The sequence below is a fragment of the Anabrus simplex genome, chromosome 1 (assembly GCF_040414725.1).
Source record: "Anabrus simplex isolate iqAnaSimp1 chromosome 1, ASM4041472v1, whole genome shotgun sequence".
Lineage (NCBI taxonomy): Eukaryota > Metazoa > Arthropoda > Insecta > Orthoptera > Tettigoniidae > Anabrus > Anabrus simplex.
The window spans coordinates 694,173,736-694,201,018 of NC_090265.1; the positions used below are offsets into that span (position 1 = coordinate 694,173,736).

Below are 27,283 nucleotides of genomic sequence, written 5' to 3' on the forward strand. Positions count from 1 at the left end.
GCCTCCGTCCACAATCATATCTTTCCCTAACCTTTTCATGGGACACTTTAAGATTGGCATTAGCCTTCTTCCATAGATCTCTAATATTATCGAGATGTATTGTCACTGGTAAAATATCATTAATTGACCAAAGGTCACACAGACACATCACACACCTTAATTGATCTCATTGCCACTATCCAACCTGAATTAGTACTTCATCACGGCATGTAAAAGATCTCTGGTGATACATTTGGTATTTACCCGACAAAATTAATTAAATCTCAGCCATAGACGCCCAAGAGAGATCCGGTTTACTCTAGGTCCGCTAGATGGCAGACAGAGTAAACCGGAACGTCGAAATTGACGAGCAGACAGCCAGATGGCGTCAAATCGAAATGTCTGCAAACGGTAGCTGAGGCCATACGATTATTATTTTATCACGGTCAAATTAGTGTCCCAGGTATATCGCGACATGATGCTATATTTATGGCCTATTCTATTAAAAGTCCCAAGTTCAAATCGAAAATAATTTCATATAGAGATCTGCGAAGAATTGATTAGATTAAACTTTTACAAGACGCAGTTGCAGTGCCATGGCATGACATATTTAAACTTACAGACATAAATGACAAAGTGACTCGAGTTATGCGGAAGCCTGCTCCATGGCTCTCGGATGAAATTAGAGCACTAATGGCTGAACGTGATGCTGCTTATAGACGAGTTAAGAAACATTGCACTCCTGACAATCTACTGAACTGTAAGAGACTGAGAAACGCTACGACCCAACAGATCAGAAATGCGAAACTACGACACGCTCACAGTTTAATTCAACCAAATGTTTCAACAGCTGTGTTGTGGAAATCCATAAAGAGCTTTGGAATTACCAAAGGACGAGACGATGACGAAATAAATATACCCTTGGAAAAACTGAACGATCCTTTTTCATCTAACTGCACATTAAATGCAGCCCTGAAACAGGAAGTTCTAGATGGGAATTACGCAAAGACGCAAACAGATAGAGAAAACTTCTACTTCCGTCCAGCAACCCACTCACAAGTCAGGTTTGCTATACATCGGATAACATCAACGGCAAAAGGAAATGACAGTATAGGAATAGAGATGATAAAAATTATTCTGCATGTGATATTACCTGCACTAATTAACATATTTAACTCTTCCCTTGTAGACAGCACATTTCCTGAAATGTGGAAAGCGGGCATTATACGTCCTCTAAAAAAAAGTAGCTTCCCCTTCTGAACCATCTGACTACAGAGCCATCTGCATACTTTCTGCTTTATCCAAAGTGCTAGAGTTCATCGCTCATAGACAAATAACAGACTACATGACTACTTACAACTTATTTGACCCACTACAATCTGGTTTTCGTGAAGCACACAGTACTACAACGGCACTACTGAAGGTCACAGAAGACATCCGAGAAGCTATGGACAACAATGAAGTGACAGTTTTAATACTCCTAGATTTGAGCAAAGCTTTTGACTCCGTTGACATTGACATTTTGCTCTCGAAATTGTATTCCCTCCATTTCTCGGACAGCGCCCTCCTTTGGTTGCATTCTTACCTGCATGGCCGTCAGCAGTGTGTTGCAGATAGAATAAACAAATTAACTTGGCGGTCTGTGCAGTGTGGTGTGCCCCAAGGGTCAGTGTTAGGACCCCTTCTTTTTTTTATTTACATTAATGATGTCTCCCAAAACCTAACGCACTGCAAATACCATATTTATGCTGATGATGTACAAATGTACCTCCATACATCTCCAAATCTAATACTTTCGGCCATAGACAAAATCAATCAGGATCTAACATCGTTTTCTTCTTGGTCTTTGAGATGTGGGCTTAGGTTAAACTCAGCAAAAACGCAAGTCATCATCCTTGGATACCCAAAACTACTCGTGAAGGTCAATCGACCAGAGATTCCATCTATCAGGTTGTGTAATACTAACATACCATTCATGTCATCAGTAAGTCCTAGGCATTACTTTCGATGATGACATGTCATGGAAAACGCATATCACGAACATCACCCAGAAAACATTCTCTGCATTGCACATGCTGCGCGGGTATAAATACTTATTTCCTGAAAAACTCAAAAAAATGCTGGTAGCAAGTCTGGCTTTCCCTCATTTAGACTATTGTGATGCGATTTATAGAGACGTTCGAGGCAAGTTATTGAGCAGATTACAACGTGGTCAAAATGTTTGTGTGAGATACGTCTGTAACCTACGGTACTATGACCACGTAACTCCTTCATATAACCATCTGTCTTGGCCCCGACTAGAAATCCGTCGCACTGTGCATTCCCTATGTCATCTCCATAAAATCCTTCATTCTTCACAACTATTTTACCTTACTTCATATTTCAAATACTTATCCTCTTATCACAGTCTTAACACCAGATCCACTAATAATTCCACCCTTGCTTTACCTACCCATAGAACTGCCATCTATGATAAATCATTCACAGTAATTGCCTGCCGTGAGTGGAACCTCCTTCCCAAAAATATCAGGGGGTTAAGCGCTATTCGCACTTTCAAGGAAGCACTTTGGGGACATTTTATGCACCAGTAAGGATCATCTGTAAACTTGATGCTGCTACTTACAACCTTTCTATTGTTATGGATGTCCTGGTAGTCTAAAATTCTGATCCGAGTTGTCTTTAAAATCAAATTTTATGTACTGCCTTTTTTTTTTTTTTAACATGTAGGATATTAGTTTTAAGAATTTATCCCTTTTTAGATCTGATTTATTTCATCTTAATTTATTAATTTAATCTTAATTTATTTCATCTTAATGTAATCTGACCATTCTTGTATTATAATTAATTTAATTTGTATTAGATCTAGTTATTGTAAGTAATACAATGTAATATATGCATATTTCAGTTCCTGGTTAGATGGAAGAGAAGGCCTGAAGGCCATAATCTTGCCAGGTAAAATAAAACATTACTAAACTAAAGGTTAGAGAGCGGCATGTTAGGAACAAATTTAAACTTAAGAGAAGCCGGTTTGAACTTATGGGACTCATGAACCGCCGAATTTAAGACAAAGGCCAACCAATGCAGGGACGTATCCCACCTAGAATGTTCTTCATGATGAAATGCGATGAGAGCCGATCTAAGATTACGATTGACCCGCTCAGTCAGAGATGGTTCAGGATAGTATGCCGAAGTAGTTACATGTGATATAGACAGATCAAAACAGAATTTATGGAGGAAGTTGTGTGTAAAGGCTTTGGCATTGTCAGAAACTATATGTTGACAGGGGCCAAAAGAAGCAAATATGGTATTTAAACAAGAAATGGTGGACTGAGCGGTTGCCAGCTTAGTCGGAAATAACCAGGAAAATCTGAAACCATCGTGAAACCATCGACACACACTAGAATGAATTTATTGGCGTTCCCCTATGTTTGGGGGAAGGGTCCGTCGTAGTCTATATAGAGACGTTCCATGGGGCGTGACGCCTGATGAGAAGATATTAGACAAAGCTTAGTGAACAAGGTGGGCTTACCAAGCAAGCAAGATTTACAAGCTTTTACCAATTCGTGAATTTCGCTGTCCATACCTTTCCAAATGAACATCTCTCGGATCTTTTCCCGAGTTTTAAAGATGCCTAAATGCCCCCCTAATGGGCACTCATGATAGTACTTGAAGATCATAGGCACAAGAACAGCTGGAACCACTACTTTCATCTTTTGATCATGCCTCGATGGGCAACACAAAACCCCATTTCTCAATACATAAAGGACGACATGTTCCCCAGAAGAAAGGGTTTCCGTAATAGCACCCAGCACAGGATCTTAACGTTGATATTTTTCAATATCCCTAAACAGCATGGGGGCATCAGTTAGAATGGCATTAATACCTGAAGGTATGGGCGTGGGGAGAGAACTATCTACCTGTTCGGTGGTCTCCACATCGTGAGAAAATATGCGGCTTAGTCCATCCGCAACCACATTTTCAGATCCTCTGATATGTCTTACATCAAACTGGAATGCAGAAATCCTGATGGACCAGCGGGCTATACGCCCAGTACAACGCGGCCTAGCTAATACCCAACCTAAGGCTTGGTTATCAGTTTCTAGGTCGAACTTGACATGTCTCAGATAAAAAACAGATCAGATGTAAGGCTTTTCAGGCGTTTGCTCTTTTAACCAGCATTTCGTCTTAGGTCTGACACCAGACTCATCAGAGTGGGATGTGTCATACCCTACCCACTGACGCTGGGGTGTATGCAGGTGAACTTATCAGAAGTCCTATATGTGGCACAGTCTGATAACTGCATACGGGAGATAAAACTCCAACTTGACATGCTCTATTGGTGGAAAAAATATCTAATTCCCTCCTTGGGAACTTAGAATTTCCAAGTTCCAGATAGTCGGAACTTCTCTAGCGCAAATAAGACTGCCAAACCCTCAAGTTCATACATGGGATATTTGGTCTCTTGAGCTGATAAGGTCCTAGACGCATAAGCTATGGGTCGTATTCAGAGTTCAGTTTACTGAAGGAGGACAGCGGCCACCGCCGATGATGAGGCGTCAGTTTGGACAATAAATTTCTTGGAAAAATCAGACATTGCTGGAACCGGGGCATTACAAAGAGATAATTTCAGATCTTGAAAGGCAGCTTGTTGAGACGGTCCCCACTCAAATTTGATGCCTTTCCTACGAAGTAAGTTCAAGGGCGCCGCTCTGTTAGCGAAGTTAGGAATAAATTTCCTGAAGAAATTCACCATGCCTATGAACCTGGCAATACCTTTGATGTCCTTGGGAGGTTTGAAATCATGGATGGCCTGTGTTCTGCAATGATCTATAGAAACGCCATCGGGCGACACAATATGCCCTAGGAATGACATAGGTTTAGCAAACACTACCTTGGATAATTTAACGGTCAACCCAGCTTTACGAAGGCGATAGAGTACTTCCCTCAGATGATCTAGGTGTTCTTCAAAGGTCTCTTGAAAATACGACATCATCAAGATAGTGACACAAGTATTCAAATTTGATGTCGGAGAAGACCCTATCTACCAGTCTAGTGAGCACAGCTGCACTCGTAGGGATCCCGAAAGGCACGCAGTTGTACTCGCACAAGTTCCAATCCTTGGCAAAAGCTGTTAGATGTTTCAATTCTTCAGCTAGAGGGATCTAGTTGTACGCCTGATTAAGGCCTAAGATGGCTTTCCGAAACCATGAAAGCAAGAGTGAAGGTCGGGAAGAGGCACAGATTGTACCACCAACAACCCCCTTGGGGTTTCAGCACCAGATGAATGAGCCGACTTGGAGGGTCGAATAATATCGTCCTTTAACATCTGGTCGATGATCTCTTAAAGGGCCTTCATTTTAGGTGGAGTAGCCTATAAGGTGGAAACCTATCTGGGATTAAATCCGTAACCTCAATCTTGTACTCGATAAGGCCAGTAACACCAAGAGTATCAGAAAATACATCTGGAAACAACTGACACAATTTACGAATACTTTCAGCCTGCTCCTCAGGAAGATGTCTAAGGTCTAACGACATCTCGTTCTGGGTAGGCGAAACAGATGAACATGACACAGAGTTACATTTTAGCAAAGGAATTTTACAATTATTAGCAAATTTGAAGGTGCATGACTTGGTCTGAATGTCGAGCACCAAACCAGTAGAAGACGTGAAATCCGCTTGCAATATTACAGGGCAAGACAAGTGTTTAGCCACAAACAATTTTATATTCCAAGTGAATTTGGAAATACGAATGTTGGGAAAGATGAAACCTAAAATTTCTAATGGAGAGGAATTAGCCGAAACGCATTGGACCAAAGACGAACAATAATCAGAAAATTTACAAATGGTCTTTAATTTGGAATACCATTCAGCCTAAGTAATGGAACAAACACTCCCAGAGTCTAATAGAGCAGTGACCGGTTCACTATTCAATTCAACTTTAAGTAATGGTACAAGTGCGGGGGGTCTCCGCCGCAATCCTGTTGCATTCCGTAGGACCTTCAAATGATAGATTAGAAGAGCTTTTACGCTGACCCAAGCTTTCAGTGGATTTAACCGAGGCTGAGTCTTGGGAAGATGAACATGCCGACTCAGCCGATGACACTAGTTATTTTCCATTATTTGAATTCGTAGAGGTTGCACCAGAAGTTGAGCAGGAGGGAGTGATATTGGCATTAGGGCATCCTTGAGATAACCCTGCCCCATTCTTTGTCCCACTGGATTTTATCACTGGGCACTTGAGATGTTTCGTAGACCCGGAAGCATAGCATTTGCGGGTGGTGAAGGTTTGGCGAGGAGGAGGCCGAAGACTACTAGAAGATGGGGGTTCCTTAGCGACTCGTAAGGTGTCAGCATATCTGACTCCTTCGGCTGAGACCGCCAGAGCCTCTAATTCTGAAAAGCTTTGAGGGCGCGGCGCGAAACACAAATATGACCTGTACAATCATCTGCACAATTTGATCTTCAGGGAAACAAAAAGCGAATACCCTGGTGTGAAGTCTGCCAGATTATCATCCAGTCGCTGTACTCTGAAATAGTACTTTTGGATTAAGGAAGACATGGCTCGAGCCGGAATGAAGTTAGTCAACAAATGGGCGTGGAGGTCTTCTATGGAAAATAGTTCAGCTGTTGCTTTGACTTTCTTGTCCGAGAGGACACCTATGGAGTAAGGGTAAATAATTTGAAGAATTTGAGAGTGAGGGAGGGAAAACACTCGTGCGTGATCCTGAAATTCAACTAAGAATCTTAGGAACGAAATTACACCATTAGTGGAGTTTACGGAAAATTTAGAAATTCCCGTAAGCAACGTACCAATGGATGAGCCAAACTATTAAACCCAGGTGACATAATAGGTAACGGCTTAGAAGGTTGAGAAGTCTCTAACACCGCATTATTTAGAAAGAAAGGTGGAAGTTGTGTACGACGATCACTCATTTTCTAATGGGGCAGAAGTTTGTTTAGTTGCCACAGATTTTCTACTTTCTACAACTTTGGACGAATTCTCCTCTGCGGGCAAGTTGATTGAAGGGGCTTGATCGGTTTTGGGAGATGCTGCCCCGGTCAACAATTGACTAACCTTATTTGACATTTCTGAAAGGTGTTCAACAAGATTACTAGCCTCCTTAGCATGATCTTTTAATTTGAGAGACAATAGGTCCCCAACCCTGTGATAAAAATGGAACAGTTTAGCCTGCACTCTTTTAAGTTGGTTAGCAGAAGGATCACTCACTTTAAAAAAACTTACTACAGATGCTAGCTCGGTGGTGTTGTCCGTGATAGTGGCGAGAGCCTCATCAATTTCCTTTTCTCCCAAAATTGGGATATTAATTGGCAATTCCAGGGATTCCTTAAGTTTGGCAGTATCTGCCGCAACCATGCCTCCAGATTGAACATTTCTTATAAGTAGGGCTCGGGTGTTTAGGAAAAGCCATATTTTTTGCTTCTATTTTTGCTTGATTGGATGTTGGTGCAAATCAGATGATTGTCACAATTATGTGGTTTTTATTTGTCATATAAATGCATATTTTGGCTTTTTTTTTTTTTTTTTTTTTTTTTTTTTTTTGGCATAAGGTCATATTTTGAGCTGTTTTCGTGGAAGCGTCATATTTGGGTCATATTTTGGCAGCTTGACGACAGCTGTAGCTGTGCAAAATCATCTTCAACTTACTAAATGCGAACTAGTGTTCATAAAACTGCTTCTCGGTATCACGTCTGCGGTTAATACAAGCGGAATACTCTTCCTCTTCTATCAAGATTGGGTAGGAATTGTTTTCCAACAGTTTGTCAGAAAGTCTAGCATATATATGGTATATAGTCGAGGTCATATTTGCTTGCTTATTTGTGCTATTTTTACGTCTTAAACATGCGAACCCTACTAATAAGTAATTCATAAATTAATTCCTCCTTGCGCACGTACCCGGAATGGAGGACTTTACGAGGGCTAGGCAGGATAGAAAATTTACAAATTTAGAAAAAAGTAATTCCAGCGACTGAGAAAATTCTTAGTTTGATGCGGATTCTATGTTTAGCTGTCAAAAAGGGCTTAATTGAGACCCATTCAACCACGCTCTGCTACAACTTGTTACGGGGTTACCCGTGAAGCTGAAAGAGGTTAAAGAAGGTGCCGGGTTGAATGGGTCTATCTACAATATCAAAGTTGAGTTTAAACTTTAAAAGGTTATATTTCTTTTCCAAAAACAAACTTAACAACCTGATAGTGACTGATGGTAGGAATACAAAAACAAAAAAGGCCCGAACACAAAATGAATGGAGTCGTACACTTGCACTCCTAGACAATGAAGAATAAAATCCTAACGGGGCTCTTGGCCCTTAGATGCAGGGGCTAATCCCAAGCTACTGAGGTGACGCGAATAAAGGTTCAATTAATGCATTACGGAAAGAAAGAAAGAGAAACGGTTACACAACCTAGCACCTCAAACCAAGATGAAGGGGAACTCGAGAGGGTACTTCACTCTCTATCCCCGGTTTACAGTTAAATATTTTATGAAATTTTTACATTAGCCGGAAGAAAGTTACATTTTAGAAAAGTAGGTTACATAACTAAAGATTCGGACCTTTCCCCTCGGATTAAGGTGCGGAGGTAGCTACAACAAGAAAGATGTAATTTATGTGGCCATTACCTTATAGATGTTCTGCTGCCGACGAGAGAGGCCGCCCGCCTCCTGCTTAAACACACACACTCAATAAGACAGCGATTAGTTGGCCAAGAAACGTGGAAAGCCGCAGTTTATAAACCCTCAGGGAAGGTTCGAGATCATTCAAGACTAATCAGGACACACCCTCTTAATTTTTATTGGGTTAACACAAAGTGAACAAGAAATGCGGGATTAGGTTAAAATTAATTACAAAAATTAGTGATTGGCTAGATTCAAAACTGGCGGAAATAACAGGAAGTGTTGCCAATCCAAAAATAAATGAACAGAGATCAGTTATGGACAACCTAGAAATACAAAACTTGAAATGATAAGTTCTTTCACTTTGCACCAGAGTGCATGATCATAATCATAATTTTTAGGGGTGTCATCTGTAGAAAAATGTTCCAACTTCTTGATGTATTTCAATACAAAACAAGGAGAAATTCAGTCAGTTTAGGAAACTTCACAACTGCACAATTACTTAATTTTTCAGTGGTGTCATCTTCTGATTAAAGTTCCAACTTGTTGTGTTATCAGTTTCACTGTCTTACCAATAGAAGAGTTCATTCAGGCGCAAATTTGAATGTGCGGCGTTGAGGTGGTCCTACCGATACAATCTATTTAGCGTTTTTTGTTTTTTATTTTATTTGTATCCCAGTCTGTGTCCGAGCTATTGTTAGCAGTCGCATGAGGAAAACGTGTTATTTGGATTTGATGTAATGAGATCATGATATCATAAATTTGTAATGCGTGAGGAAAGGGGGTACGTATTTCTTATGTCTTAGTTGATGGATGACGACAGATAATGAAACTGAGGGAGTAGCATTTTTAGCCTATTTATGCTATGAAGGAAGACCTTTTAATGATCTGACCTGTTTTGTGTGTGGCCCTTGAGGTAGGAGATTCACCTAGTTTGCACCCGGCACTAAAATGCCTACAAGTTTTAGCTCGCAGGCTGATCTGTGAAACTCACAGATCAGGTGTGTGCAGACATTATTATTATTATTATTATTATTATTATTATTATTATTATTTGAGATTGGGTTTCTTGGCGGAATTTTAGGTGATTTTTAATAGTATTTAGCGAATCTTGAAAACATAAGTTGGCAACACTGGCGGCTTGGTCATTCTAGCTCTGAAAATCTGGATTGTTAGGTCGGAAGCGTAGTACCATTCATTAAAAGTGAAAAAATGCATGGTTTTTCAGTTGATCGAATATTTCATATGAAAACATTTCTTTTAATCGTGTCATTCCTACTGACGTCATTGTAATGATCTATGTTCATTTCAGTTGGGGAAAATTACTAAGACAGTCTTTCTGAGGATGTAAAAGAGCAGGTGAAGATTGAGTGCCATTATAATTCTCCCCAACCTGATAGTAACTGATGGTAGGCAAGCAGGTCTACCGTTACAATGAATATTCTCTTACCCAGTCTTCATATGAGAAGAGACGTTCGGTGACTTCTCGATCGCATTTCTAGGGTAACGTTAAGAGCTATGCAGTCTAATACAATCTTGCTCACGTGTACACTACCTAAAGTAGAATTCTGTATACAATGTACAATTCCGTAGCAAAGCACGATACATCAGCTAGTACTGAAATAAATTAAAATGCAATACTTCTCCTTCTCGAGATACAGCAGTCTGCATAACTAATTTCAGAGGTTAGGTTACGTACTTTTGCGTCTTGTTAAATTTCAGAAAGGCTGCTCCCATGTAAATTTATAGTGAAAAGGTTATCATTATTCTACAGGGAACTTGTAATATGTTTTCATACAACGTGCACAGTAAACTTGGTTTGCTGTTTGAACTGGGGAAAATGGAAATGTTTGCCACAAGCCTTTGGAGTGAGGCTGTTACAGTTTGTAAGAACGTGACTGAAAATGCGTACTAATGAGTAAGCCGCTGCTTGGAAACGTCCGTGAAATTGCTTCAACAAGCAGATTGCTGTTTTGTACAGATTTCAACGTGTGTTTGTGCGAGTTTGGTATATTTTCTGCCTTCTATGGAATATAATGTATAACATTGTAAATCAAAGCTGTTTTCCATACAAAATTGTAGAGGTGTGAGTCTACACTGGCGGGCAAAATTGATGGATAAGTTGTTCCTCATTTACGTAAATACAATGTATATTCCTGTCCATTTAGATCTTTAAGACCCTTTTAGTTATTTTATTGGAGGCCACCGGACCATACACGCATTCTCTGGCTAATTTTTTAAGGAAAAGGTATGTTAAATTATGAAGTATTTGTTTCATTGTTTACGCTGATCATTTTCATGAGAAACTTGTGTAAGTACAGTAGAACCTCGATTATACGTTCCCGGAAACTACATTTTCTCGTATTATTCGTTCAAATTACTTTGTCCCGCGAGCATCCTAATTAAATCGCGTTGTAAAAATCCAACATTATCCATTCCTCGAAGAAACTATTTTCCGGATCAACCGTCCAAACATTTCAGTCCCATGAACGCTAAACGCTAAATTCCCAGCCACGTCAGGCTTTTTTACCTGGATATGAGGGCTGGTTCCAGGTTCATTCATTCTACAATTACCTTTAATTGAGCAGCTATTTAATGGTAAGATGGCGACTCCGGTCTGAAGAACCAGGAGAAACGGCCGAGAGGATTAGTCATGCTGTCCATGCGTCACCTCGTAATTTGCAGGCCTTCGGACCGAACAGCGGTTGCTTGGTAGGCATATTGGGGCTGTAGTTTGGTTTAGGGGTGTTTGTAAGATTGTAAGTATACATATTTCATTTTTGTGATGTTTAGTCAAATTGTTTACATTTCATTCGTTCCTGGATTTTCTGTTTTCCCGTGTTGTGAGTGTGTGTGTGGTTTTTTGTGATCCCTCCAAAAACGGAGAATCAAGGTTCCACTGTAATGTTATCTGTCTGTTGTTGCTATCCTTATTTGCTTTGATAATTTTCTTATGAATATAATTAGTTTAAGTAATAAAAGAAATGTTTCACAATTTAACAGGCTTTGTATTTGAAAATTCAAGTGATCCATAAATTTAGCTAGTTAGTGTAAAAGAAGCTACAGAGCTGGTTACTAATAGAGCATTATGGAACACTTCGGCTATTCGCAGTGGCTTACGGACTGAATGCTAAAAGGTGTAACAGTTTACGATGAAGATGCATGTATGCGATAAGAATCTTCCATCTAACAGCCACATTTCCTTATATACAGTAGAAACCCGTAATGGCAAGAATTTGTGACGTCGAAAAATTTACTTACTATAAGCGATTGTCATTATATAAGATTTTGTGTAAAAGTCAGGGGGAAAACCCGATGCACATTAAAATATTAATGAAATGGCAGTCAGTTTTTCAAAGCTTTCCTGTTCACGGATGATATCCACATAACAACTTACTCGTTTGTTATTTTTTTGAAATCCGATACCTCACTCCTGAGGCCTCTGTGACAAACGTCCCAGTTATTGTTCTCAAACAGCACCACCTTACCTAAACATATATATTTCCAGCACACGTACAGAAATAACCTACTCTCCACAAATTAACATGGGATCAGCCTATCCAAAATGTAATTAAGCGCAAAAAATATAAACCATTCTCTGAAATCAGTGATGTACTCTGCCATATCTTGAGGTGTAGCATATTCTTACTTAATTTCAATAAATAACAATAAAATTAACCAATCGTTTAGTTCAGCCGCTATTTCTAACATATTATTCTCTTAATTTTCTTCTAGAGAACAGCAGTCAACGGGTATTATAGACTCCAACTCCTAATGTTGACGAGAGAGCTCGCTAGTGGACATAGCGAGGAAACTATACCAAAGTTAATCGTTAGCTGCATTGTAATCGCATATATATTATTACGTTTGTAATAGGTAGAACCGTTCCACTGCTATTTGAATTACCGTGTCTCTTGCTTGTACGGATGTAACCACTGCGGAAGTTACAACTCCATATAATATCCCATTTTTGTAAGTATTCTGTCAACAAAGATAACTCTCCAATATTTAAATAATAATATAAAAGTCTATACTATTGTTTCTTTCTCCCAATCCACGAAAGAAACAGATTAAAACCTAACCTACAGCACGTAATCTAGCAAACGCCTACAGAACTACTCAGTGTAAAAATTTAAATATTACTGATCTCAATTACTACAACTAATTGTTAATCACCAATATTTGTAGAACTACAAAATGAGTAAAACACACACACACACACTCTTTGCTAAATTTCTGTAAGTATTAACTAAGTTCTCACTAAGATAATACAGAGCTCTTTTGATCACTCGCTAGCGCATCCAACAATTCTTATACAGTGGGTAAAAAAACTACTCATACACTATTTGGTACCTTGTTGGTGTCTATAATTTGTCTTTCGGCATTATGGTAGTCCATAGATTTGTATAAGGATCTAATGGCAGTATATTATACAAAAACACATTCTATTAACGTGAACACATTAGTTTATAACGGAATAAAAGGCTTATTTATAGGCAAAGAAGGTATTCATACGCGTCCAATGTTTGTAACCATTGGACTATTACATGCCCTTCCCCTGTCTTAAAGAGTGACTACAAGCGAAGGTTGACTCGCCGTAGTGTTATTAGAACATTACGTCTTTGGTACAATATGGGTCGGAAATCACAAGAGTTGAGTGCTGCCTGCAAAGACAAGGATTCAGCTTTCAGAAGATAGAGAAGCTGGTGAAACGATCACATGCAACTGTCCAGTATATTATTAACCAGTTGAAGACTGGATCGACCGATAGTGCAAAATGACATGGACGACCATGAGTCCTTTTGCAACGTGAATCTCGCCAGTTTGTTCGTGAAGCCGCAAACAACCCTAGAATTAGAGCAGTTGAACTAGGGAAACATCTTGCTTCACGTACCTACCAGGAAGATTGTTACACCTCCAACTATCCGGAATCGTCTCCATGAAGCAGGCTGTTAAGACACAGCAGCGCGAAAGAAGCCGTTTATAGGCGAGATAAACCGACGGAAGAGGTGAGCGTTCGCCAAGGAATATGTAAACATGGGGCAAGACTACCGGATGACTATTTTATTTTCGGACATAAGTAAATTTAACACGTTTGGTTCGGAGAAAGCCTAATACACAAGTGGCAACAGGAAAAGCGTGCACGCTTAATCCCTCGTAATAATAGATGCGTCAGTGACAGGGCTCTCGCTGTAACCGAAGGATAACACACAGTTCAATATAGTTACTTGGAAGGGATAGACAAAAACTGTCATAACAGGGTTCTCGTTATGTACCGTACTACTTATAGCGGGCTATTACTGTATGTGCCTTCAATAATTATTCAGTTGGGTTCAGAAAAAAATAGCATTGGTCTGTTATCTGATGATAGTGCAAAGGAGCGAATTTGTTAGGGCATACCCAAGCATTTATTTGATTTTTTTTTTTTTTACCCTCAGCCAATGCTGGTTATAGTGCAATACAGGTCTCTTGCTTAGATAGCAGGAGCAGTTCAACACAAGGGTAATCTTCAGAAAGTTGTAACTACAGAACAGTGTGTAGGGTAGATATCCAACGATTTTGGATCTTCACATTTGTTGGATTGTGTTGAGACTTCCAGCCTGATAGAGTATGCAAGCTGGCTCATTTAACTGTTCTCTCCTTCTCGTAAACATTGAGACAATGCTGAACTTTGCATGTGCTATGCTGCTGTTCACAAGATTGCACCTTGCTTCTTTTAAGTGACTTACGTTCTACTTCTTCTGAATTTTACAGTGCCTATCCCCGTTGATTTATTTTGCCTCTTCAGCTGTTTTTGTGGGGACTTGATCTTTAATTTCTTTCTTACCTATGCATTGTTTTTTGCGTTTTATTCGGCTGATGATGACTCGGATTGGGGTCGAAACCGGTACCGCTTCCGCTTATAATTAAATAGGAACACTACATTTCGCATTTATTTGTATTGAGTAGGTTGAACTACCTTATTATTTCAATTTCATTGCGAATACAGTTCAATACGGAACATTATGAAATTTTTATCTTCAAATTTCTGGCGGACTCTCACATTGTGTATCACCCTTAGATGTTTCACATACGTAAATAGGAAACATGCATGATCCGGGTTTTTTATTAAAAATATGCTAATCTGATTCAAAATTTCATGCATAATTCAAAAATTTGATCAGAATGTACAAATAATAACTCCAAACATGATAAAAATCTAAAAGTACGAAAGTGTTACGTCACGGAAGTACGCGATTCATTGGTCTGACGTCATCGTACAGGTTGACTGAATTAGCAGACGAAATTACACATCGTGTGCTGTGAGAAGCAGGATACACTTTGCGTATTTCTACTTTATGTTAGTGTCTGGTATAGTTAAATTCGAAGTCTATACATTGGATAATAATCTGACTGGTATATTTTAGACTTAAAATTAATCCTGTGCAGACAGTGAGGCAGAAAACTTATAAATGGTGTATAGTTCCGATGTGCAATAGCACACCGCATACCATTCCAAACAAATTGTTCATAAATGTTCCAAAGACGCTAAAACTAGAGAGAAATGGATTTTGGTGAGCCAGGGCAAATACTTTAATATGATAATACCGGACAGCTTGCTTTCAGCGAGAAAGCCGATAGTGCTGCTACCTACATGGCTTGGTGTGACCGACTCTTATTGCCATCTGCATGATTCTTGGCTCACCGCCGTGTTGTTTATAATGTATCAGTGTTTGTCACTAAATAATCTTACATTGCAGTTATATTCCAAGAAAAGTGTTATGCGCTGAAAAAATTACCCAGCAAGATAATGGGCGTCGGAAATGATAAGGACCGCAAGTATTACAAAAAGTAATGACCTTGCATCTGTGTTCAGGTTCCATTCTATGCCCCTCATATTAAGAAATTCAATCAAATACCCTACTGAAATGTTAGTAGGACGTAAAACCAATAATATTAACAAATACGCAACTCTAGTATACTCAAGCTTGAGGGTCCATATTGTTAAACAGTGCCATAAATTTCACAATAGAAAACTTGTAGGTCTGTAAGATGTACAATATTATAGGGAAGGATCCACCTTTCAATACTCCATAGTAAGTTGAACTAAAAATTAGTTGCAACCTGTTTATTGGGACCGGTTTCAACACATTTCAAGTCTCATCATCAGCCAATTAGCGAAGATCTTAAAGCAACTAATATATTGAACACAGGCAAAAAATTAACATTGTATCATATCGTAGCAATTCAGTTAATGTTCCAAGCACAATAATCACAGTCAAGAGAGTAAACAGAACATCACTATCTTGCGCCGAAAACAAATATAGTTGAAGTTCATAATCAGGTCAAGTACGCACTTATGTAAAGTCGTTGCTAGGCAGGTCTTGTAGGCATTTGTTTCTTCATTCACGTCACCTTTTACTCTTCGGCTGGAATTTTCAATCACTTTTCCATGTCAGCTGTTCTAGTGGTAACACTTTGAATTTTAATGTATGCTGCTTTAATTAAATGCTTCATTTACATCTTGGAATATGAAAGTAATAAACAGTGCATTAATTAATGCTGATTATTAAAGTATTCTCCAAACCTAACCTATGTTTTGGGTGATCCATGTCAAGGTAGTAAATCAAAGGGATTATGAACCATATTGACAGCTCTAATTACACCAATTTATCTTGGCATGCAACAGTTATTTGTGTCTATATTGAAGAGCTTACATTTGTAAAGAAATTTAGGCTACAGCTAAATACTCTATAATATAACAAAACAAAAAAAAATAGGTGTGTACGTCATGAAAGAAAACGTGAATTTAACAAATGTATATCTCTACACAAAACCAAAGCTTGTCTGTTGGGGTCTTATAAGTTAACAATGCTCAATTGTAATAATTATCATAATATTAGTGAAATAAATAACATAATTGCACACAGGTGAAAATAGTGATGTTGGTGTTTAAAATATTATCCAACTTAGCCTAAGTTTTAAGTTATACAAGCCAAGTCAATAAACCGAAGTTTAAAAATACCGGGCGAGTTGCCCGTGCGGTTAGGAGCACGCAACTGTGAGCTCGCATCCGGGAGATAGTGGTTTCGAATCCCACTGTCGGCAGCCCTGAAGATGGTTTTCCGTGATTTCACATTTTCACGCCAGGCAAATGCTGGGGCCACGGCTGCTTCCTTCCCATTCCTAGGCCTTTCCTGTCCCATCGTCACCATAAAACCTATCTGTGACGGTGCAGATTGCAAAAAAAGGGGAAAAAGGTAAAAGTCACAGTACCCAAAGACATTCCTGTATTAAACGACTAAAAAGTCGCCAAGACACTTTTCTTGTGTGATATGCTCAGCTTGTTAAAAGCCAAATGTAATTAATGTTATTGGCTTTACGCCCGCTAACTACGTCTACGGTTTTCGGAGACACCGATGTGTAGGAATTTAGTGCTGCAGGAGTTCTTTTGTGCCCGTAAATCTACCGACATGAGGCTGACGTATTTGAGCACCTTCAACTACCACTGGACTGAACCACGATGGAACCTGCCAAGTTGGGGTCAGAAGGCCAGCACCTCAACTGTCTGAACCACTCAGCCCGACTTGTGAAAACTAGATGAAGTCATATTTATCTTTATCATGTTTAACTTTTTCCCTCCACCAAGATATTTAATGTTCCTCTTTCATGAGCCCCGGAAGTGGGTAGGCCAGTTGCCCCAACCGTAAATATATATTTTTTCGGGAATGATAGATTATAGACCTATAGTACTATGATCTTTCTTTCTTTCTTTCTTTCTTAATCAGTTTATCCTTCAGGTTTGGTTTTTCCTTTGCACTCAACGAGGGATTTCACCTTTACCGCTTCAAGGGCAGTGTCCTGGAGCGTCAGACTTTGGGTATGATTCAACTGGTGAGGAGGACCATTACCTCGCCCAGGCGGCCTCACCTGCTATGCTCAAAAGGGGCCTTGTTGGAGGATGGGAAAATCGGAAGGGATAGACAAGGAAGAGGAAAGGAAACGGCCGTGGCCTTAGGTGCCTGAAGGAGAAGTGGGAAAATACGATAAACCACTTCGAGGATGGCTGAGGTGGGATTTGAAACCCCTCTACTCAGTTGACCTCCCAAGGCTGAGTAGACCCCTTTCCAGCCCTCGTACTATTTGTTTTCAACTTTCATGGCAGAGCCTGGAATCGAAACCGGGCCTCCGGGAGTGGCAGCTAATCTCATTAACCACTACACCACAGAGGCGGACTAATACAATAATGCTACCTATATGTTTATGTTAGTGCTGAAATCTGATTTCTTTTCTAATGCTGAAAGCCCGAAAATGTAATGTTATTCTTTAATATGGGAATCAGTCTAGAAGGGAATGTTGAAAGTTGTGTGATTTCTATCCAGGTTCGTTGTTATCGTAATACTATGAGTTACAGTACATTGCACGTATATAAAAGATGCCACTTACAAGCTTGTTTTTTATCCGTTAATTTCCGCGGCCACAAAAGTCACTATTTTACAAGAATGATGACATCTACTCATAGTAGATTGTCTGCCTGTGCTTTTTTTTTTAACCTTTCTTCTGTCATTTTGAAGTTATTCGCGATCACGAATAATAAACAATCGGCTTTTAGTAACGGCTGATGCACAACGGCTGGTAGAGCTGCGTGCGGTACTAGATTGTGACGTCACAGCGCACCGCTTACGTCAGAGGCCGTTACACTCGCCTTGCGGAAAGGCACTTTTGAACATTTTTTTAATGGTAGAAAACAAGGCAACTTACCACATTGTAATACGTTTACGTACTATTTCATTGGTGTACTTTTCAAAAAAAATATTTTTGAAAATTATGCATGTTCCCTATTGTACGCTGAATGGATGGCAGGAGGGGAGCCTGAGCTGACGCCAGAAGCAAAATAGAGGTAGTCTGTTGAACTCGTGTGTGCTTGGGTTGTGCGGGCATGGGTTGTGGTGTCGACATACGTTATTGTGAAGAGTTTCTGAAAGACGGGTATCGCAAATGCATTGGACAGAAGTCAGGATGATGCAGTATGTGATGATGACTAGAATGATTCACACAAAAATAGCTCGGAGTTTGAAAGCAGTGACAATCAATAAGGCAGGTATGCCATTTGTCTTGTTTCAGTAGCCTAATGCAAATTTTACTTTTTTTCAGGATTACGATCTTTCGTACACAAATCCCCGCATGTATCACACACCGAAAATGTTCATTTACTTTTTGTCAGAAAAGTGAGTTACATGCGAGCAAATACGGTATGTAGTTCTGTTGAGAAGAAATGTTTTAATCTTTCCACCCGCTGGAGTGTTCAATTTTCCCCCATTTGAAAACGAATTGTTTAATAATATGCTGGCCTTGTGAGCTATGTTTCGAATTTTAATGTTAAGTTGATCTAGTCACCTTTTTTAAGATTGCTTGGGAATTCTGCCCTTGGTACAAATATAGTTAGCGTTTTTTTTTTTTTTTTTTCATAGACATGCCATTGAAATGAATGTTTTTACTCCAGTGTTTAGCTGTGGACAACTGTAGGCTTTCTGTATGTAGCTTTCCCAAGGGATTACGGATCCATAGACATCAAACCACACCTTCCATCTGCAGATGCTCTCAGTGTAGTTCGTAGGCAATTTTTCAGATATTCATTATACTTATTATTACAAATAACATGCACTGGTATGTAACATGCGAAGTGCAACTTTTATTCATAAGATACTCTGCATATACCGTATTTACACGAATAATCCCCGCACCCTAACTTTAGGAACGCTGATTTGGGGGGGGAATTGTCAACATTGACGCAAATAAAACCTGCACCCCAATTTTGTGCCTCAATTTTTTTTTTTAATGTGAGGGTATTATTCGTGTAAATATGGTATTTATTCAGAGTATTGTGCCAGTGAGCTAGTAGCTTGAGGGAGGGACTGCCTTTTACAATTTTGGCCTTACAATTCATGGTATAAAGAAAGTTAAATATTCTTAATATAATATACGTTAATCTCAACGATGTTGGCAGTAAAAAATTAGCTATTATATTTAACTGTGGCAATAATAAATTCATTTCTATATATTTTTGCAAAAAATAACAATAGATTCTTAAATAATGAAAAAAAAGTAATGTAATTTGTTATACGATACTGCAGCAGAATATGCTGTGCTTGTTATTCTGTCTTGAAGAGGATACATGGCCAGTGTAAATCTGATCTATTGACCTAGTTTGGTAGTTACGAATGTCTTTCCTGTACCTAATTTCTGTGTATAAGGATATCATACCATTTTTAGATTTGTACAGAGTGGTGCTTCAGAGTATGTCTTATGCATCTTGACAGGTAAGATGTTCGTATCCCTGTATATCCCAATGGAATGGTGTTTTTTTTTTTTTTTTTTTTTTTTTGTTTTTTTTCCTCTATTGCACAAACCCCAACATGTTCATTGAAATTTTCAGTTACATTTCACATAGAATCTTCTAAAATCAAACAGGCTTACATAATAATTTGAAGCATAAATTGATTTAGGGTGCCACTTTGTTTACAGTGGATGGTATGCATGTATTTTTTATTTGAAATATTGCTAAATGATAGACTTTTTAATACACATGCTCTGTTTACTGTATGTACTGGATATGTCATAGTATAATAAACACATTGAGTTCGCGTAATTGGTTAATGTAGATGATCTGTGCACACTTGATTATAGGAATCGTTCACTTTTTCTCTTTCCATAGGTTTCAGGTGCTCTAAGTGAAATCGAGAATAATGCTGACAGAGTATTGCACAATGCTATAAAAGTCACGTCTTCAGAGAGTGAAACATGGCAGGAGCATTTGCAATCATTAAATGATGATCTTGCCATTGTGTCATCAAACTTAAGGACTGTTCAGGAAAACCACAAGGGACAAAGCCTGGTAAGTTTGGTCTACTCTTAACAAAGCTTGTGTTAAAGGTGAATATCCTTGTACTTTCGAAAGACAGAGCCTTTATGAATGTATGTTTGTTTTAAGGAAGTTAATGGAGATATGGCACTCTCAGCTAGTTTTCCATCCTGAAGCAACATTCTGAAAGTTACGGGTGTCAATCCGAATCGTCTTCCCATATACTATTGCAAATAATTACTTGAAAAGACACATTATGGCCGACATGGAATATAATAGCAACATTTAGACATCAAAATTATAAATATTGCTTTTTCAGTGAAATACAGTTATCTTAATTTCTTGCATAATTGCCACCTTTTATTTATATACCATATAAATAAAAACGTAGAGGCTTAAAGTCGGCAGGGAAAGTTATGCAGCGACACAACGAAAAAGTTGTGATAATGTCAGACACTTCATTTATCAAATAGATATATAATACACGACTACTTCACTATTGTATTCCTCATTGCTTTATTTTCTCACGTAGCGCATCATTCATTTGAAGTCCTGTTCCCCACATGCAATAGCTTTGAATTCCTGAACTTCACTGGGTAAAATGTACTGTATTTTAGGGAAGTACAGTGAAACCTCGTTACGTTTCAGCAGGGTACAAGATAGAAGAAAATGTTAAGCGAGAAAATGTACTAATGAATATACGAATAAAAACTATACAACTGGGATATGGAAACAATGTGATTTTTCCGACGCGAGGACATCTTACATCGTATATCCGTGGGTACAGTGAAAACTATAGGCTTATCTGCTGTACCATTGCGTTATAATCTAGACACAAATACGAAAGAAAAAGGGGCAGACAAAATGGCGCACGGCGACTTCAGGCAGTATAAATATGAGAAATGTCGCGGAAACTTACATCGATCTTAGAAGGCGTAGAGTTATAAAGGCCCTGTATAAGAACGTTGAGATAGAACAGGTATTGTTTTTTTTAAATAATTGAAACCTAATTCATTCTTTACGGGAAGAAAAAAAGGATTGCATCAAGTAAGACATCGGAGAAGATAGAAGACTGAATCTGTAGTCGTTATGGAACGAAAGAATAATTTAAATAGAAGATCGAAGCATAATTGCGAGCTATACGGCAGAGAACAGCAATCGAGATACGGAAAAGATCAGAGATCTTGAAATTTAAATACCGGCAAAAAGTGATATTGAAACCACTGCAGAGAATAGGCGAGAAGTCAAAATTCTGTACTTCAGGCCATATTGTACGCTGAAGGCTGATTAAATTAGCAATTGGAATCCATAATTAGCCTGAGAAAAATATATTTATTAACAAGAAACCGTATCTACCTAGTAATAGAGAGACAATTCCATGTAGAAACAATAATATAGATATATTAAGAGGCTCAATGAATGTTTTAAATATGCATTCTGCCAAACCAATGTTAATTTCTACTTCCATGAGCAACTGTGACATCATGGAATCCGCTTGAGCTGTGGGAGAAGATTACCTAGTATGCTATAATGAAGCAGAGCAGCAGCAATGCATTGGGACCAGATATGACATCTGGAGATGACAGCGTTAACCGGCCGCATGGAACACATGTAAATGTGCCAAATTCTAACCATCACCGACATATCTTAGTCATAGAAACCACAAGTGTTAATTATTTTAATTGACATATATACTGTCATTAGGAAGAATGAATGTCTTATAAGATGTAGATGAGCTCTAGGAGGCAATAATAGTGGCTAACATGACCGCACCTATACGAATTAAAGGAAGAGATGGATCCTACTTTAATGAAATGAAATGTCGTATAGCTTTTAGTGCCGGGATATCCCAGGGCGGATTCGGCTCGCCAGGTGCAGGTGTTTCTATTTGACACCCGTAGGCGACCTGCGCGTCGTGATGAGGATGAAATGATGATGAAGACAACACATACACCCAGCCCCCGTGCGATTGGAATTAACCAATTAAGGTTAAAATCTCCGACCCGGCCGGGAATCGAACCCGGAACCCTCTGAACCGAAGGCCAGTACGCTGACCGTTCAGCCAACGAGTCGGACCCTACTTTAATGATTGAGTACTGCAGAAGTAATATCGTCGAGGGAGATTTTTGTAATGAGAGATGTTATAAGGAGGAATAATGAAATGAGAAGAATGATGGCTAAGAAGATATAGATTTTGAATTGTGTATTTGTAGAGATGTCGAGAGTTACAAGGTTTATATCTCGAGGGGTTATATGTATGATGATGTTACGAAGTTGTATGATACATATCGATGAGAGGATCGTATTGAATAGATATTATAGGGTTAGGTTCACGTTGAGAAGAGTGTGTTAGCAAGATATCAGCTGCTTTTACGTCAAATTAAGAAACATAGTGATATACGAGTAGTTGTTGGCCTCCACATGCATAATGAAGATATAAGGATATATTACAGGAGTAATCAACATATGTAGGATCTTTTTTTCCCAAGCGAACTGCAGGTTGAGATATTGAGCTAATTCAAATGAATGGCACGGTGGAATACGAAATGAGGTTAGAAAATGATTGATGTAAGAATAATATCTCAATGTTTGGCACATATTTTTGTATACTATACTAGTGGATTTTCAATGAAAGGTATATTTATCTTGTTTATGTTTGCTAATATTGCAGATGAGTTTTAATTTTAGGGGAAATAGATGAATATTTCATTTCTAACAACATTTTTGAAGGTATGGCAACAATCTTAAGGCATATTAAGGAAACTTATCAAATATCTCTGATCTCATAAGTGAAACACAGTCATAAGAAACCAATTATGAAATTTTCCCAAATACTGTAATAAAGAGAATAAGGATGAAGGTCATGTATATTAAATATGAATTAAGTTAGAGAAGATCAGCCACAATTTGACTTATTTCTCTTCAATTCTTTCTTTCATTCTCTTCATTTAATATTTTACATTCCTTAAATTTTGTTAATATTTCCTACATTTTTCTAATTTTTTTTTTTTTTTTCCTTTTATGTCAGTATTGGGTAAGATTTCACTCCACCATTTGAATATAAAGAATAAAAATCTTTTAACTTAAAGTGCCTATTCACTTTTGTTTTTTAGTCATTAGTCTCCATGGAAACCTTCAATATTTTTACATTGGTTTCATTATACACAGCTATATAGAATTTCCTTTCCACTGCAAGAAAATATTTGTTCAACTCATATTGTAATTAGGACATTACTTCGCATGTATGCTAAAGTCTAAATCTCATCAAGATTATAAATGATTTAAAGTGTAAAAGTGTATCTACACTTTACAGTGATATGAAGGATATCATAAGACTTCTTCTCTACGACAACATTAATGCATATGTGCCCAATTCCATACCTCATCAAGATTGTGAATTTCGACTTGTATCTACGTTCATGAATACTACGAAGAATACTAAGACTTCCTCTTCTTCTCATATATTCCCACAGCTAAGTGAACAAAAGTATTTTAAGGAAATTCTGAAGACTTTTTCCTCCCTTGCCTCGTCCTGACATGATGCTCTGCTAGTCTGCTTCGCACCAAATGGTATTCAGTCAGTCAGTTTTTTTCTTTTCATAGTGTCGAACTTTTATGTTTTAAGACCATCTTTATAACAACTGCGTTTCAAATACGTTGTTCTACCCGCGTTATGGCTGAAGATGACCTTTAAATAGGTCGAAACTAGTCCCATTAAATGTTTATTTGATAAACACTATTTAATTTGTATTGAAAAGGTGGACTTAATTCTCTTATTTTAATTTGGTTTAATTAAGTTAGATGAAAACCAACTAATCTACGTGGTTATATTTTCAGTAGGGCATCGTATTCATCATTAGACTCTATTCTTTTTCAACAGTGGAGTCGCAGTTTGATTTAGATGTTACCAGATGGTGTTAAATACAGTGAATCTCTGTTAAGAAGTTTTTCAAAGGACCACAAAAAAAAACTTAAGCAGGAAACTTATTCTATACTTTGACATACATGTTAAACACACAGCCAACAGATTTCCATGTTTGTGAACAATACCAAAATAGGCTGGTATATAAGAGCTGCTAAAAGAGACAATATAAATACAGTATTAGATTATCATGTCATGTATTTTTAGAGATACAGTAAAATACTGTAATTCAACATACTGTATTATAAAAATTCTTGATAAGGGAAAGGAACATATTATATAAAACCTTGCACAAGGTATAAAAGAAATACTAAGAACATTAAAACAGTAGATGGTGACCGTACATTATGTAAATTCCATACTGCATTAGGCATTAAACACAAAAGTCTAGGCTCCTACTTGAAAAGAAATGGTCCAGGGTTGACTGTTTTTAGGTTTTTACTGCTCTCTTGAACTATCAACCACCAAGCTGGATGGCTGCAGTCGCTTAAGTGTGGCCAGTATTCAGTATTCGGGAGATAGTGGGTTCAAACACCACTGTCGGCAGCCCTGAAGATGGTTTTCTGTGGTTTCCCATTTTCACATAGGCAAACGCTGGGGCTGTACCTCAATTAAGGCCATGGCGGCTTCCTTCCCATTCCTAGCCCTTTCCTGTCCCCCCATCGTTGCCGTAAGACCTATCTGTGTCCGTGCGACGTAAAGCAACTTGCAGAAAGAGGAAAGGAACTATAAACCTCGCACATTCCCACATTGCCTTCCATGTGTTCTGGGGCACACTGACTGAACCTCCCATAAACCGCCTCAGTTTTTCACACAACACACACACCTTCCCCCCCCCCCGACATCATGATCAAGTTAACGGCAGCAGACGGGACATCGGCAACTTATTCTTAGAACTTATTCATAGGCCTATATCGCCCCTGCATTCCTACTAGTTTTCACGGCCACGGGCATAGTTTCTTGGTTTTTCCCAAGTACCGCATTGATAAGCCGATATTGAGTTTATTTTCCTGCTTCAATCCTCTTCGTGCTAAAGGTAATGAAAAGAAAAGCAGGTTCAAAGTTGCGGAAATGAGTGCATGGGAAAGTATTGGGGTATTACGTACGAGTAATACAGGCACAGTAGCAACACTAGCACATCTAAACGTTAACAGTTTCTTTCCCCACGAGAATTTTATTTCATGTCTCCTCATCCTTATGCTACATTCCAATAATGCGATGTAATAATTACGAGCGACAATACAATGTTTAGCTCGTATAAAGGTAAAAATAACTTTCAATTTTATGCTAACACGAGGTATCGCGATGCCTCTGAGTGCGTGTGTCAGGCCCCCTCTCACCAACACCCAGCTGGTTATCAACATTCGTTCAACTTCATAGACGATCAGGATCTTTCGGCCGGCTGTTTGGCGGCATAATATGTATCAGCTGGCAAGTCGGCTGCATTCTCTTTGGTCGGTTGTTTCCTGAAAGAGTCGGGATGTTTCTTTGTTTCGTAATATTTTATTCACCTAACTAATAATGGACATGGAGAATCTTATCAGTTTAGTTCCTAAACGTAATTTCCTCTACGACAAGACCCATAAGCATTATTGCAACAACAACGTAAGAGAATGTCTGGAAGGAAATAAGCAAGGGAATGAAAAACCAAACAGGTTAGAATATTCAATTTTGTGGTAGATTAGGCTTACACGCTACTTTATTTTGCAATTATTGTTGACCTTATTTCAAATCTTATATTGAGTCCATATACAGTACGGTATGTCGGTACGATAATTGACATGGCTTGGAATGTACAGTATTTACCGTGAACAACTTTGTAAGTGGCATTCCCTACGGTTGTCGTTCATGTTTTCCTAACAAACAGTACGGTAATGCATAAGAAGCTGCTGTGTTGTGGACAAATAAATTTTTCAGTTTTTAATTAATGTTGATGCCACCTCGATTAATGACTTCACCCTGTCGCGGCACGCAACTTACTGCATTAATGTTAAACCATCCATTGCGTGCTTTGTGTTCCCCGTGTAGAATCCCATTTGATTCTATTCTGCTTGATGTAAACGGTGGAGTGGAAATTACGACTGATTGGTTCGATTTGATTCCACAAGGTGAGAGTGAGCATGTGGTGGTGGTGGTGTCACAGCGTGGCGTCATATTGCCTTGGCAAGCCCGGAGAAGCTCCACGACGGGCGCAAACGGTCTGACACAGGGTTTAACTTGCATGGGGACTGGAGAGTTCTAACCATGAGCTGTCTTGAGCGGACGTTTTCTATCTCAAGGGGCTCTAAAATTTGAACTGTTTAACCGGGAAATATATTTACAACAGAACACTTTAAGTGGGATAAATATACTTATATCTTAATGCAAACGATCAAGGGACCAAGAATATCACACTTCTTAGGCGGGAAAACTTCTTATGCAGGAACTTCTTAACCGAGTTTCACTGTAATCCAATATTATGAAGTTCAGTATTGAATGGATGAGTTATTATCAAGAGGAAGATCCCATTTCAGTTGTGATTCATTGCCAGATAGAAATGTAAAATATCTTTGATTTTGAATGAAAGCACATTTTTCTTTTCTCGTGGTAACGGAAGTTTTTTTTTATTTCCTTCAGATTAGCATGCTAATAAAATACATACATACATACATACATACATACATACATACATACATACATACATTATCATTATAGACTGTTATGCCTTTCAGCGTTCAGTCTGCAAGCCTCTGTGAATTTACTAAACGTCGAAACAATTCTCGATTTGCAACTAGTGTTTTGGCCTCATTTAGTTCTATACCTCTTATCTTTAAATCGTTAGAAACCGAGTCTAACCATCGTCGTCTTGGTTCACCTCTACTTCTCTTACCCTCCATAGCAGAGTCCATTATTCTCCTAGGTAACCTA

General features: G+C 38.5%; 1 protein-coding gene across 2 annotated transcripts in view; it reads left to right on the forward strand.

The window, feature by feature from the left end:
• The window catches only part of LOC136857351 (kinesin-like protein Klp61F), a 295,057-nt gene that overhangs the window by 222,215 nt on the left and 45,559 nt on the right, over positions 1-27,283 (forward strand). For both annotated transcript variants that reach the window (XM_067135960.2, XM_067135961.2), the window contains exon 14: positions 20,308-20,487. In XM_067135960.2, the coding sequence (XP_066992061.2) occupies positions 20,308-20,487 (180 nt within the window). The remainder of the gene's footprint in view (positions 1-20,307; positions 20,488-27,283) is intronic.